This window comes from Chanodichthys erythropterus, chromosome 22 (assembly GCF_024489055.1).
Source record: "Chanodichthys erythropterus isolate Z2021 chromosome 22, ASM2448905v1, whole genome shotgun sequence".
NCBI classification, from domain to species: domain Eukaryota; kingdom Metazoa; phylum Chordata; class Actinopteri; order Cypriniformes; family Xenocyprididae; genus Chanodichthys; species Chanodichthys erythropterus.
The window spans coordinates 30,278,765-30,291,978 of NC_090242.1; the positions used below are offsets into that span (position 1 = coordinate 30,278,765).

Consider the following 13,214-nt stretch of genomic DNA (forward strand, 5'->3'; position numbering starts at 1 on the left):
CCATTCGCTGCACTCCCTCTCTCCACCCCTACGACGTCAGCGGGCTCCTCCTTCCCACTTGTCTCCATCGCCTCTCCGTCTGCGTATCCATCGGCCACGCCTCTGTCGGTCATCCCCCAGCTGTCGTCAGCCAAGTCACCATCTGGACTCTTCCCTCCTTCGTCTTTGTCACGGGCTGTCGGCACTGGGGAGCTCTGCTGGGGTCTATGCCAGTGGTTCATCTACATCACCGCAAGGGGATAGTCGTCCAGGCACCACCTTCACGTCTCCTCAGCCTTCTACCTGTTCTTCGTCACCTTCACTACACCCGCCTCCATAACCCCCTCCGGCCCTCCCCATTGATGTTCCTTTACGGCGCGAGGAGACGCCTTGCTGGAGGGGGGTGTAATGTCACGGTCTCCAGCACTAGCACTCCATTTCCAAGCATCCGTCCTGCTCCTCACCTGCGCACTTTCATTTGTTACTATGGACACTAATCATCTTTACAGCTGCACGTTATCAGTTAATTCCCCTGTGTCTATCTAAGTTCCTGTTACAGTTCTGTTCCGTAAACCGTCTGCCATAATGTTGTGTTGTTTCCTGCATGCCTGCTTTTTGGATTAAACTTGGATTTTTGATATTAACCTGTTCTCCTTTGTCTTTCTGCGTAAACACAGCCTGACAGCATTTTGCTTAACTAGTACATTAATCTCACTTGTTGTTACCTTGTGGCTAATGTATTCAATATGTAATACATATCATCCAGATTTTTTTTTATGTAATGTAATATGATAACAAGACTTGATTTTTGTAATCATGTAATCCAAAGTATATGTAATCCATTACAGCCCATCACAGATGGTCATGAAGTGTTTAATGAGCGCTTACTGTATTAGATGGGATGTGGTTCTTCAACACACCTTTTCCACACAACTCATGGAGTTCCTTTATAGTACAACATCCTGTAGTCTCCCTTCTTCTTCCTCCTGTTCCTCTTGATCATCGGTCTGAATACGAATCTCTGGTCCATCTTTATGAGATTCAGGCTGGCTCTGAGCACGCTCAGGTTTGGGGGTGGAGACAGATGATGAGGGTGGAGATGGCTGCTGAACAGACATGGCTCGACGCAGCAGTGGAGTGCGCTTACAGGACAGGAAATCCGTGGATGGAGACAGGAAGTCTGTTTTGGATGAAAGGCCAAAAGATCCCTGACGAAGCACCATGCGGTTCTTTTTGGAGCGTGAGCCATGCTCAAATTCAAGTGTGGAGAGGTGAGCTGCATAGCCTTCACTCAAAAACTAAGACAAGAGAAGGAGACAAAGGGAAGAAAAATTGTTCAAGAAGAGATACAGTACTGTTAATTAATATAACAGACTAAAGGGAAAACATCTTAACATGGTAAACTAAAGCAACTGAGCTTTACCTGGCATTGGTGCTGATGTTTCTTGGATGGCCTGCCCACAATATATATCTGATTAGGTGCAAGTCCCAATGTGCTGTACACAGACATGTCCTTCATAGAGCCATACGCTGCACTGATCTTAATGTGACACTATGTGGAAACACAGATGTATATGGCATTTTTAGTTTTGTTTTTACAGCCCAGTTTCCTCATTTTCTGCACTCTGAGGCATGCAAAAATATCAGGAGTTTTAAACAGAGATTAATTAACTAAAAGTTCATGAGATGACAGGTAATTAATAAATTAATAGTTTGGCCATGAAACTCTATTCACGTTCTGATTTGTTGTTTAAATGTCAATGTTCCGCAACCAATCGATTTCACATATCCATTACTACTTCCCTTTATAACCACTTATTCACTAACTTTGTGTGTTATGCAAATTCCTATTCTAGCCCTCTGCCTCCCCAGCGCCACCTGCCTAGATCAGCTATATGGGGTCTCCCTCTCTCTAGCAGCAGCATGTTTCCATTCATTTTCATGTTCTGAGCATTTAGCAGAAGCAAATCATACTTGCTCTGCGGTATCAGCAACCATAGCTCCAGCAGCAGCATAGCAGTAGTCCACAAAGACTAAACCTATGTACATTCCATTTACATTAATAAAATTGTTTACAAACTATCCTGAGAGTTTTCATGACTGAAATGCTATAAAATGAAGCTAATCATTACTCCCCAATATGCTACTTAAAAAACAAATATTCAAAACCTACAAAATCATCTTCTAAATGTAACATGTTGTATAATGTAAATGTTCTGCTGCTATGTGTATAGGCAGACCTCTTTCACAAGACTCTTTAGAAAAATGGTTTTCTGACGTAAGGGGTCATGGACGAGTCCTTCCGAGAAAAAGACCATGCCCTGAGGGAAGTTGTGCTGAGAGAGCCAGGAAACCACCCTCTGCTTCTGCATGTCAGGACGGCCAGTAATGTAGATGATCAGATACCCAAGATCCTGCCAATGTCTACAGAATAATCAAAACATATACAGTAGTTATATGGAGGCTAACAATGTCTATAGGGTCCATTATTGGGCCTATAGATACAGATTTTGTCATTTCTTTTCAATAAACATTTAATATCATTTTGAAAATGATACAATTGATTGAAAAAGGCAAAACACAACATCAGAACGGGTAACATTGTTGCAAAACTAAAATTATTACTCAGTAGGAGCTAAGCAGTGTGGGGACAAACTTATATTTTTGTAAAGTAAAGAAAAATATTAGTTTTATTCTACTCCTGTTGACTTGTCTTCTTGAGGGAAGAAAGACTTATGCAATGAAGAATCTAGTGGATCAGGTCTCATGTTTGCTGAGGCAACACATAGATTATGGGTCCACAAAAAATATAGGTAACACTTTATTTTAAGATGATGTAGTTACATTTTACAGGTACTGGTCATATAATTAGAATATCATCAAAAGGTTGATTTATTTCACTAATTCAATTCAAAAAGAGAAACTTGTTTATTATATTCATTCATTACACACAGACTGATATATTTCAAATGTTTATTTCTTTTCATTTTGATGATTATAACTGACAACTAAGGAAAACCCCAAATTCAGTATCTTAGAAAATTAGAATATTACTTAAGACCAACACAAAGAAATGATTTTTAGAAATCTTGGCCAACTGAAAAGTATGAACATGAAAAGTATGAGCATGTACAGCACTCAATACTTAGTTGGGGCTCCTTTTGCCTGAATTATTGCAGCAATGCGGCGTGGCGTGGAGTCGATCAGTCTGTGGCACTGCTCAGGTGTTATGAGAGCCCAGGTTGCTCTGATAGTGGCCTTCAGCTCTTCTGCATTGTCGGGTCTGGCATATCGCGTCTTCCTCTTCACAGTACCCCATAGATTTTCTATGGGGTTAAGGTCAGGCGAGTTTGGCCAGGCTGGCCAATTAAGAATAGGGATACCATAGTCCTTAAACCAGGTACTGGTAGCTTTGGCACTGTGTGCATATGCCAAGTCCTGTTGGAAAATGAAATCTGCATCTCCATAAAGCTGGTCAGCAGCAGGAAGCATGAAGTGCTCTAAAACTTCCTGGTATATGGCTGCGTTGACCTTGGACCTCAGAAAACCCAGTGGACCAACACCAGCAGATGACATGGCACTGACTGTGGAAACTTTACACTGGACCTCAATCAACATGGATTGTGTGCCTCTCCTCTCTTCCTCCAGACTCTGGGACCCTGATTTCCAAAGGAAATGCAAAATTTACTTTCATCAGAGAACATAACTTTGGACCACTCAGCAGCAGTCCAGTCCTTTTTGTCTTTAGACGCTTCTGACGCTGTCTGTTCAAGAGTAGCTTGACACAAGGAATGTGACAGCTGAAACCCATGTCTTGCATACGTCTGTGCGTAGTGGTTCTTGAAGCACTGACTCCAGCTGCAGTCCACTCTTTGTGTATATCCCCCACATTTTTGAATGGGTTTTGTTTCACAATCCTCTCGAGGGTGCGGTTATCCCTATTGCTTGTACACTTTTTTCTACCACATCTTTTTCTTCCCTTCGCCTCTCTATTAATGTGCTTGGACACAGTGCTCTGTGAACAGCCAGCCTCTTTTGCAATGACCTTTTGTGTCTTGCCCTCCTTGTGCAAGGTGTCAATGGTCGTCTTTTGGGCAAATTGTCAAGTCAGCAGTCTTCCCCATGATTGTGTAGCCTACAGAACTAGACTGACAGACCATTTAAAGGCCTTTGCAGGTGTTTTGAGTTAATTAGCTGATTAGAGTGTGGCACCAGGTGTCTTCAATATTGAACCTTTTCACAATATATTCTAAATTTCTGAGATACTGAATTTGGGATTTTCCTTAGTTGTCAGTTATAATCATCAAAATTAAAATAAATAAACATTTGAAATATATCGGTCTGTGTGTAATGAATGAATATAATATACAAGTTTCACTTTTTGCATGGAATTATTGAAATAAATCATCTTTTTGATGATATTCTAATTATATGACCAGCACATGTACTTACTTAAATAAGTACTGAGTAATATTAATTAAATACATGTACTTACTATAGAGTTATAGTTAGAGTTTGGTTTAGGATTAGTTACTTGTAATTATGCAGAATGTACTGTTATTACTATAGTAAGTACATATAGTAAAGTGTAACTAAGTCACCTTAAAATAATGTGTTGCCAAAAAATGCAGAGGAAACTGAGCAGACGGGAGATTCCCTTTATTTGTAGTCCCCACCAGAGGTCGCCAGTTCACCATTTCATTGCACACACAGTCATACATCACTCTGGACTACATTTCCCATAATTCCCTATCTAGGAACCAATCACACACTCGCACATGTTTCCCGTCAGTGGACCCTTTATAAGCTGCACCCAGACACACACACGGGGCTGAGTATTGTTTAGTCGTATGTTTTCCGTGTTAATCCTAGTTCCTAGTTCCTAGCCTTGCCTTGCCTTGCCTTTGACCCTGGACTGTTTATTCCTTGTTTGATGATCGTTTGCTGCCTGCCTTGATCATTGCCTGTGACTTGGATTACTCTTCTGCCTTGCCCTTATGTTTCTGTTTACTGGTGTTTGACCCTTTCCTGTACGACTACGCTCATTCTAATAAAGTCTGCGTTTGGATCTACCCTTTGTCATCACGACTCCCAACGTTACAGAAACTATTCTAATATGAATATTCCAACCTGATCTCATGGAAAAACATACTGTACCTGTGAAAAAATTTTTGCAAAATCCAAAATATGTACCAGGTATATTTCACTGCAGTTTCAAACAGAAATGAACACTAAAGGAAGTAAAACAGCAAGCAATTTTAATCGTTTACATACACAGTTATGATTGCAGAGTCAGATTAGGGATTAATAAAGACATGTTCACACGTCTCCTTGCACAATATTGTTATGTTATGATCTCAAAACACTTTTTACGGAAGTCCATGATTTGTAAACAAATACATTTTGGACATTGCATCGCTTAACCAGCTCCATATGTTTCATTTTTTCTGATGTAACAAGTTTACTCAGTAGCTCAGCTGGTGCAGAATTGTACTTAGGCTGCGGAAGCTTTAGGTATGAATCCCGTGAAACATGACTCACGGTAAAAGTAGGTTTAGGTGTAGTGTTGGTGGTATGTTATTTTAAAATGTAATGGAGCATTAAGCTTAGCGCAAATCACCAGACATTTCAAATCAGAACTGCGGTAAAACTTAGAAAACCAATGAAATAAAAACATACCATTTTCACGTTCATCTGTTTCAGAAAAAAACTGAACATGCTTTTAGCACCATTCAGTGGACTTTTCACATTGTCATGAAACGTACATGGCGCTACATATTTCCATTTTGCTAAAATTTTACCACAGGTACGTTTTTCTAATGAGCCTGGGCTGGAATATTCCAGGTCCAGACCTTGATTATTTATCAGGTTGATCTTTGGCTGCATTTAATTTTGAATTAAATGATAAATACATAAATGACTTTGAGAAGTTAGATGTCTGTATTAATATACTATATTCAGCCTTTCATCCAGACTATGTTATCTTGTCTGGTTGTTCTTGGGCTGCATTTAATTCTGAGGTGTCCTGGCCTCTGAGGGCAGGCCCCTACAGGAGGAAGTGGCTCGTTTCTCCTCAGTGCCCTTAGGGGACCATTCTGACAACCGCGCCAACTCTGGTGCTTCAGGTGGGTGGGTTTGACTCAGTTTCTGCCAAGGAATGATGAGGAACAGGTAGGCTCACTCCCTCCGATGAGGGTTTTGGAGAAGCACATTCTGTCTTCCCCTGTCTGCGAACAGTTTCAGGGCACTGGGCATATGATTCCATCCACACTAGAGGTCAGTCTTGAGAGGCTGATATCTCTTTATACCATTTGGCAGCAATTTCTGCCAATTTCCCCTTCAATATGTAAAGCGCTTTGAGTGTCCAGAAAAGTGCTATATAAATGTAAGGAATTATTATTATTATTATTAATTATGTCTCTTTGGGTTTTGTAATTTAAAGAGGGCCTGATGCCAAGGTGCTCAGGCCTCTGGGGGCAGGCCCCTCCAGAGGGAATTGACTCATACCTCATCATACAGTGCCCACTTTTCCTCTGTGCCCTCAGGGGACAGTTCTGCCAACCCCGCCACCTCTGGTGCTTTGGGGCATAGTGGTTTCCAGTGAGTTTACGTTTCAGTGTCCGCCTGCAGACATTGCAGCACTGGGAGACTCACCCTCTCAGAGGAGGACTCTAGAGAAGCAAGTTCGGCTGTTCCCATCCTCTTCAGGGTGCTGAGCTGACTACATGAAATACACCAGAGACCAGTCTCGAGAGGCTGGTTCCCTTAGTAGACCATATGGCAGCATGGGAACTTCTGCCAAACGTGTCTTAGTGGGACAGAGAGGCAACAGAATTCAGTTACAGATCTTCTGCTCCCCGCCCGAGTGTGAATCTCAGACCTTGTGTCTCTCCTCGATGGCTCGCCAATGGAGATTCCGGTAAGGAGGGACTTTTTGTCTCAGGCAGAGGGCTTAATCCTTCACCCCTGCCCAGAGGTATGGAAGCTGTGGGTTTGGCCTCTGAGGGGTTCTTTCGAACTAAGGTTGTTGAGACCATACTTCACTCCAGAGCTCCCTCCACCACAAAATGGTGGAAATCATCAGATGGATCCAGTTAACTGCCTGGTTAGTACAGTGCTGGGATTCCTGCATTGGCAGAATGGTCCTCTGAGGGTACAAAGGAGAAACAGATGAGGTGTGAACCACTTCCTTGGAGAAGGGCCAGCCCTTAAAGTCCTGAGCCAAGTGCCGCCTCGACCAGTCTCTATGAGGGGGGACTCGAGTAGTGACTTTCATGGATCAATTCTCCACAGGGTTATCCCCCTCCACTCTAAAGGTTTACCAGGTGGCCAAAGCTGCTTACCCTGCACCTTTGTGTTGTGTCATTGGGGAGAAATCTGTAGGTAACTCGTTTCCTCCATGGTGCGTCGGACCAGGGGAAGGACTATGGCAGCTTCTAAAGCCCAGGTGCTGATGTCTTAGTTGTGCTTGCTATAATTTCACAGTACGACAGAGTGGGTATTAACCTTTCCATAGCATTGTAACATCTGACGCAGTGTGAGTTCCCTTAAAAAATAGAATGTGTCAGGCTACAATTGTGACCATGGTTTACTGAAAAGGGAACGAGAGGCTGCATCGCCCTGCTATACTTCCTGCATGCCAGTGATCGATTTGCTTTGGTTAATCAGAAGCTAACATTGTTTGGTTTGGGAGTGCTTTATAGCTTCCTGGACATGACATTACTTGCCTATTATGTTCTATCATGCCATTGGACTGATTTCACACATGCTTCACCACGCAATCATTTACCCATAGCATCAGAACTTCTGACACAGCAACTTATTCCCTTTTCAGGGAACCATGGTTACAGTAGTAACTGAGACGTGCACTATTTTTCATCAATCCAAATGAATCAAATTCAATTTCAGACGCTGAAAGTTATGTTTATATGAACCCTAAATTTTGAAATCTGATTCACATATTTGTGTACATGTGCATTACATGTGTAAAAAACTTCAGTGCATACACAGCAAAACCAGAGAAAGTCACTGGGATAATTTTTACTTTGATGATATATTTAAAATAGAAAACTGAAAGCTTTTTTTTTTTAGCACACACATTCACGCATCATGGCAATGCACATGTGTAGGTATTTTTGAATCTGATTGAGAAAATAGTCACATTCAAGATTGCTAATGTTAATTATTGAAAATTATTTGTTTGCATGCAATGAGATTATTTGTCTTCCCATCATGCTGTAGAAACCGTCCATATAACGTGATTCTTGGGTGTTGCAATTTTAAGGAATGTTTCATTTCATGGTTAGTCGTCAGTTCATGGATATCAATTCATGGATAATCGTGTGGTAAAAGGATTGGGAACAAAATGTGGGACACAGCTTGTCTTTTACTATAGTGAACTGATCATCAACAGAATATTTTAAAATGATGATAATGCTGAATGATTTTAATTGTTTGAATGCAGCTGAGAAGGTGGGACAGGCCAAAATCACTAATTTTATAGATACAGTCAAACAGACATGTATGTGTTTAAAACAGAAACTTTTCATTGAAGGCAAATTTAATTAGATAATAGTTTTTCAAACATCTAATACAATTCAACACAAAACCATGGAATTTGTGCCTCTAATAGTTTAAGCACTGGGACAAAACACAAGTTTACTGTATTACATTTAGTGACAGCAGTATAATGGTGTGGTCACATTAGCAAAAAGTTGTGTGGGGGGGAAAAGGGTATATTGTCTATTATCAATAGTGATGTATGAAGCACAACACAGTCAGCTTTCTGGTGGTCAACACAGTGAATTCCTATAATTACTACATTTCACAACAAGAAATTCACCAAACAACTGTAAATGTGGTCGCACATTTAGACTTATCTAAGTATTTGTCATCAGTCACACGTTTACCTGACCACATCCACAGCTCCAGGGCGGACTTTGGGATCACTGCCCATAAGGGAGACACTGGCAGCAAAGGAGCCATCAATACTAAACACTACACACTCCATTCCCCGTGGCAACACTGTGAGGAACGCTTCTGCGCTCGTCTGATCACCTCTGTAAAGAAAAATATAGAAACACAACCAGCTCTGGTATTCCTTCATTCTTTAAATAGTTTTGTAAAATCCCATTCCAAGGTCTATACATAGATATTAAGGTGATTCAGTTTTGTGATGAGAATATGAATACTTACTTGACCACCATTTTGATAGGGTAAACACCCACCCCAAGTCTTTTATTATGAGGGATGGTGTAGGAAACGCGTCCGCTGCTGCTGGTCACCACAGTGTCAAACAGCACCCAACGGCCAGAGGCAGGCTGGGTCTTTAAAAACACATCCACCTGAGAAATAGACAGGAACTCATAAACATACATGAAAGATCATAATTTTAGATTCAATTGTTTTGTACGAAAGGCTGTTTTGTGTTAGCTATCCATTAGAATGGGAATCTAACATAGTTTTCTCCAAACCTCTTTGGTTTTGTAGCATTGTTAATAATGCTTGTTGTTATGACATCAACAATACCTTCTCTCCCGTTAGGGTCACCATGTCAAGAGGGCCATACATAAATCGCCCCACCAGCATCTGCGGACCATCCTCTGTCACGATGACATCATGAACTCTGTGATTTGCCGTTACATTCTGTTAATATATAATAATAAGATGTTCATAAACTTACTATTAAAATCTGTTTCGTTCCCATAGATGTTGTCTTTATGAAAGGATGTTAAATGTTACTTCCATCAGAAAAGTTTTAATGATTCTCTAACAGAGTGACACATTTGCAACTACATATATTGTGAGACTTATGAACTCGCAGCTGCCTTGTACTTCACGGTCTTTCTAATTCTTTAGGGAATGTTGAAATACCTAAAGAACTCTCAAAGGAATTCATGTTGACAGTATAAGATGCATTAGAGTTCTTAACATCCAAAGTAGGTAAACATGGAAAAGCATCCATAAGCTACACTGGCAGGCTAAATATTGCAATACATAAGCATCAACATGATAAAACTTTAATTAGCATCAGATATGTAAAAACGCCTACATTTTGAGCCTGGGGAGTTTAAAATGTGCTTTTACAGTTTGATTGACATCAACAAGAATTTGATCTGTAAGTCACTTTCTTGTTTTTTTTTTGTTTTTTTTTGTGTCACCCCTGCAGTCAGAATATATAACATACACTAACATTCAAAAGTTTAGGGTCAGTAAAATTTGAATACTTGAATACTTTTATTCAGTAAGGATTCATTAAATTAACATTTATGATGTTACAAAAGATTTATATTTAAAATTAAAGCTTTTACTTTGAACTTTCCATTAATCAAAGAAATCACAGTTTCCACATCAGTATTAAGCAGAAAATATTTAATTATAAGAAATGTTTCTTGGTTTCCAAATGATCATGTGAAACTGAATACTGGAGTAATGGCTGCTGAGAATTCAGCTTTGACATCACAGGAATAAATTACTTTGGTCCCACTTTATCTTAAGTGGCCTTAACTACTATGTATTTACATCAAAAAAATAAGAACAATGTACTTATTGGGTTCATATTGAATTGCAAAACACATTTGCAGCTATTGAGGTGGGATATGGGTAAGGTTAGGGAAAGCTTTGGTGGTATGGGTAGGTTTAAGGGTAGGGGTAAGGTGTAAGGGATGGGTCAACGGTGTAATTATAAATGTAATTACAGAAATTAATCATAGATGTAGTTACATGCAGGTGTTTTTAAAATATAGTACAATGTAATAACATGTATGTACACAATAAGTGCATTGTATCAAATTATTAATTTAAATGTAAGTACATAGTAGTTAAGGCCACTTAATATAAAGTGGGACCATTACATTTTACAATATTTTAAAATAGAAAACAGTTATTTTAAATTGTAATAATATTTCATAATTGTTTCTGTAGTTAGTAAATGCATCCTTGGTCAGCATAAGTGGTTTGCTTCAAAAATGTTTAAAATTGTTACGGACTCCAACCTTATTTAATGGTAATGAAATACTACAACAGTATTTTGAAGCAAATGTTCTGCAGGGGCCCTATTTGTTCAAACATTCAAAATAGACATGGAAAATTATTATTATTAATTGCGTTTAAAAGTTTTTTTTTTTTGTTTTTTTTTACAGTATTATAAAAACATCCACACTGTACAACATTGTTTCACCAGAAGTAAATGCATTTAATTTCTTGTGATATTAACCCGTAGTTTGACATGTGTCCGCCTGCGAAGCCACTTCTCACGGGGGCTGGATGGAGAGATGGGAATAGCATCCGAACAATCAGCCTCCCCAGCCTTCAGACAGTCACATCGCATTACCTGACAAAAAAAAAGTGGCAGAAAAACTGCTGTAAATTTCCAGTCCTATGAATGCAAGTCAAATTAATCTCAAATGTGTGCAAATGAAAACGCTTCTATTTTAGTTTTTTAGGGTTTGTTTTTTTTTTTTTCTAAATGAATACAACATTTTCATGAAAATATTTTCTTTAAATTATATTTCAATTTAAATTCAAATCAATTTAAATAAAAACAAAATGTCTATTTGCAGATTTAAACTAAAAAACATACAGACCTTACTGTAAATTTTATATGAAATCAAATAATTTGTATGATTTAGTATGCTTATAAGAACAAATTTTTGCATTTAATGTTAGGTCTTTCTTTGTTTTCTTCTCTATCTGTATATTTGCTTCTTTCTACTACATAATTCTTAATAATGTGTTGTTAAAACTGCTCCCATGAGTCTGTGTCCTCTCCGGCATGACATTAGACAACATTTGCTGAACACATTAGACTTAAAGAGCTGCAATTCTTTTTATCTTTTGACCGGATCAATGCACTTCTACGAGCTTCCAAATATAGTCACTGGATGACGCATTTCAGCATTATCACATAGTATGTGCTGTTTGGCCTTCTCTTTTTCCCCATTTGTTCAGAAGAAAGCTCATTGTTTGACACAGCATCTCTGTAATGATAGAGGAGTGAGTCACTATAGTTCACTTGAGTCTTAACCAAGGATGTCTATAATAGCAGTAGAAATTTCCGTTATCCGTTAGCATTCCCATTCATCTCAATGGCAGTTGCTTGGCTGGTGCAGCATTTCCTGAAAGAATGTGATTTGAATTCTGCCATATTTGCTCATGGGCATTATGGCGTTAGCCCCTAGTAAAATATTACTGAAAAAACCTTGTCTGATGATGGAGAGATTACTGCGTACTGACTTAAGAATCATTTTCCTTGAAATATTTCAGTAATCAAGTGTGTTACAACATCTAACTAGGCCAGGTTAACCAGACCTTGAATCCTTGGTCTGAGCCAGTTTCAGAGTGATATAAATATCTGATCCACTGTGCATTGGGCTCCCTTGTCTTGGAAACACTCGGAAGGCTGACCTTCATGTTTCAGGAATCAAGCTATAAAAATCCTATTCTACTGTGTATTGTTAGTCTGACACTGTGCTGTATTTATTTACTGATCCTGTTCAAATCTGAGGAAGCCCTTGAGCTTTCAACACATAAAGAAGAATAGATGTCTTTTATGCCAGTGTTTTCTAGTTCACAAGTGTGTAGTGATTGATTTGTTTGCAGGTAGCTACTAACAATACAAGTCTTGAACAAACTGTCTATAGTTGACCTTAAAGAAGACAGGAACGACAGCCCTACTTCATTCCGTTTTGATTCCCATCTGCATTATTGTCTGATCCAATGGAAGAAATGGCTGAAATGTAGGTTTTTTAGTACTCTTTGTCATACTGCAAGGAAAAGCAGTATTTATGCGAGAATAAAAAATTAAATCTATGGACAACAAACAGCATTTACCTTGCCATCCATCAGAACTCCAGCTTGTATGTGCTGTATATAAGACCTTAAAGTCAGCATTAAATGAAAATTCATCAGTATTAAATGAAAATTCATCTATTTTCTAAAAGCATTTTATTGTGAATTTTATTGTGAAACTGACCTGACTTAAGTTAAACCAGACAGTGACACCCTACAAATGGAATGTTCAATCCAAAATGATCCTCAGATGACCCCCGATGACCCCCCACTCTGACTACATCAGTAACCCCTCACACATAAGAATAGCCACTCGGTAAATCCAGATACCTAAGACTAGTAAGACTAGTATTTTGACCGCATAAGATGCCTAGAAATAATAGCTACTCTGACTATGTAGTCACTCTGAGTTGGACGACATCTTGCCTCCTATTTTAATCTCCGTA

General features: G+C 39.2%; 1 protein-coding gene across 2 annotated transcripts in view; it reads right to left on the reverse strand.

Annotated features, from left to right (window-relative positions):
* The window catches only part of plrdgb (PITP-less RdgB-like protein), a 118,633-nt gene that overhangs the window by 9,094 nt on the left and 96,325 nt on the right, over nucleotides 1-13,214 (reverse strand). Inside the window, exons 13-19 of one of the 2 annotated variants that reach the window (XR_010893569.1) lie at nucleotides 11,195-11,311; nucleotides 9,508-9,624; nucleotides 9,175-9,323; nucleotides 8,889-9,038; nucleotides 2,220-2,403; nucleotides 1,403-1,531; nucleotides 868-1,277 (exon numbers count right to left, since the gene is read on the reverse strand). Coding sequence is in view for 1 of the 2 variants with exons in the window: in XM_067375683.1 (XP_067231784.1) it covers nucleotides 927-1,277; nucleotides 1,403-1,531; nucleotides 2,220-2,403; nucleotides 8,889-9,038; nucleotides 9,175-9,323; nucleotides 9,508-9,624; nucleotides 11,195-11,311 (1,197 nt within the window). In the remaining variant the exon portion in view is untranslated. The remainder of the gene's footprint in view (nucleotides 1-867; nucleotides 1,278-1,402; nucleotides 1,532-2,219; nucleotides 2,404-8,888; nucleotides 9,039-9,174; nucleotides 9,324-9,507; nucleotides 9,625-11,194; nucleotides 11,312-13,214) is intronic. The other variant, XM_067375683.1, reaches the window with a different exon arrangement.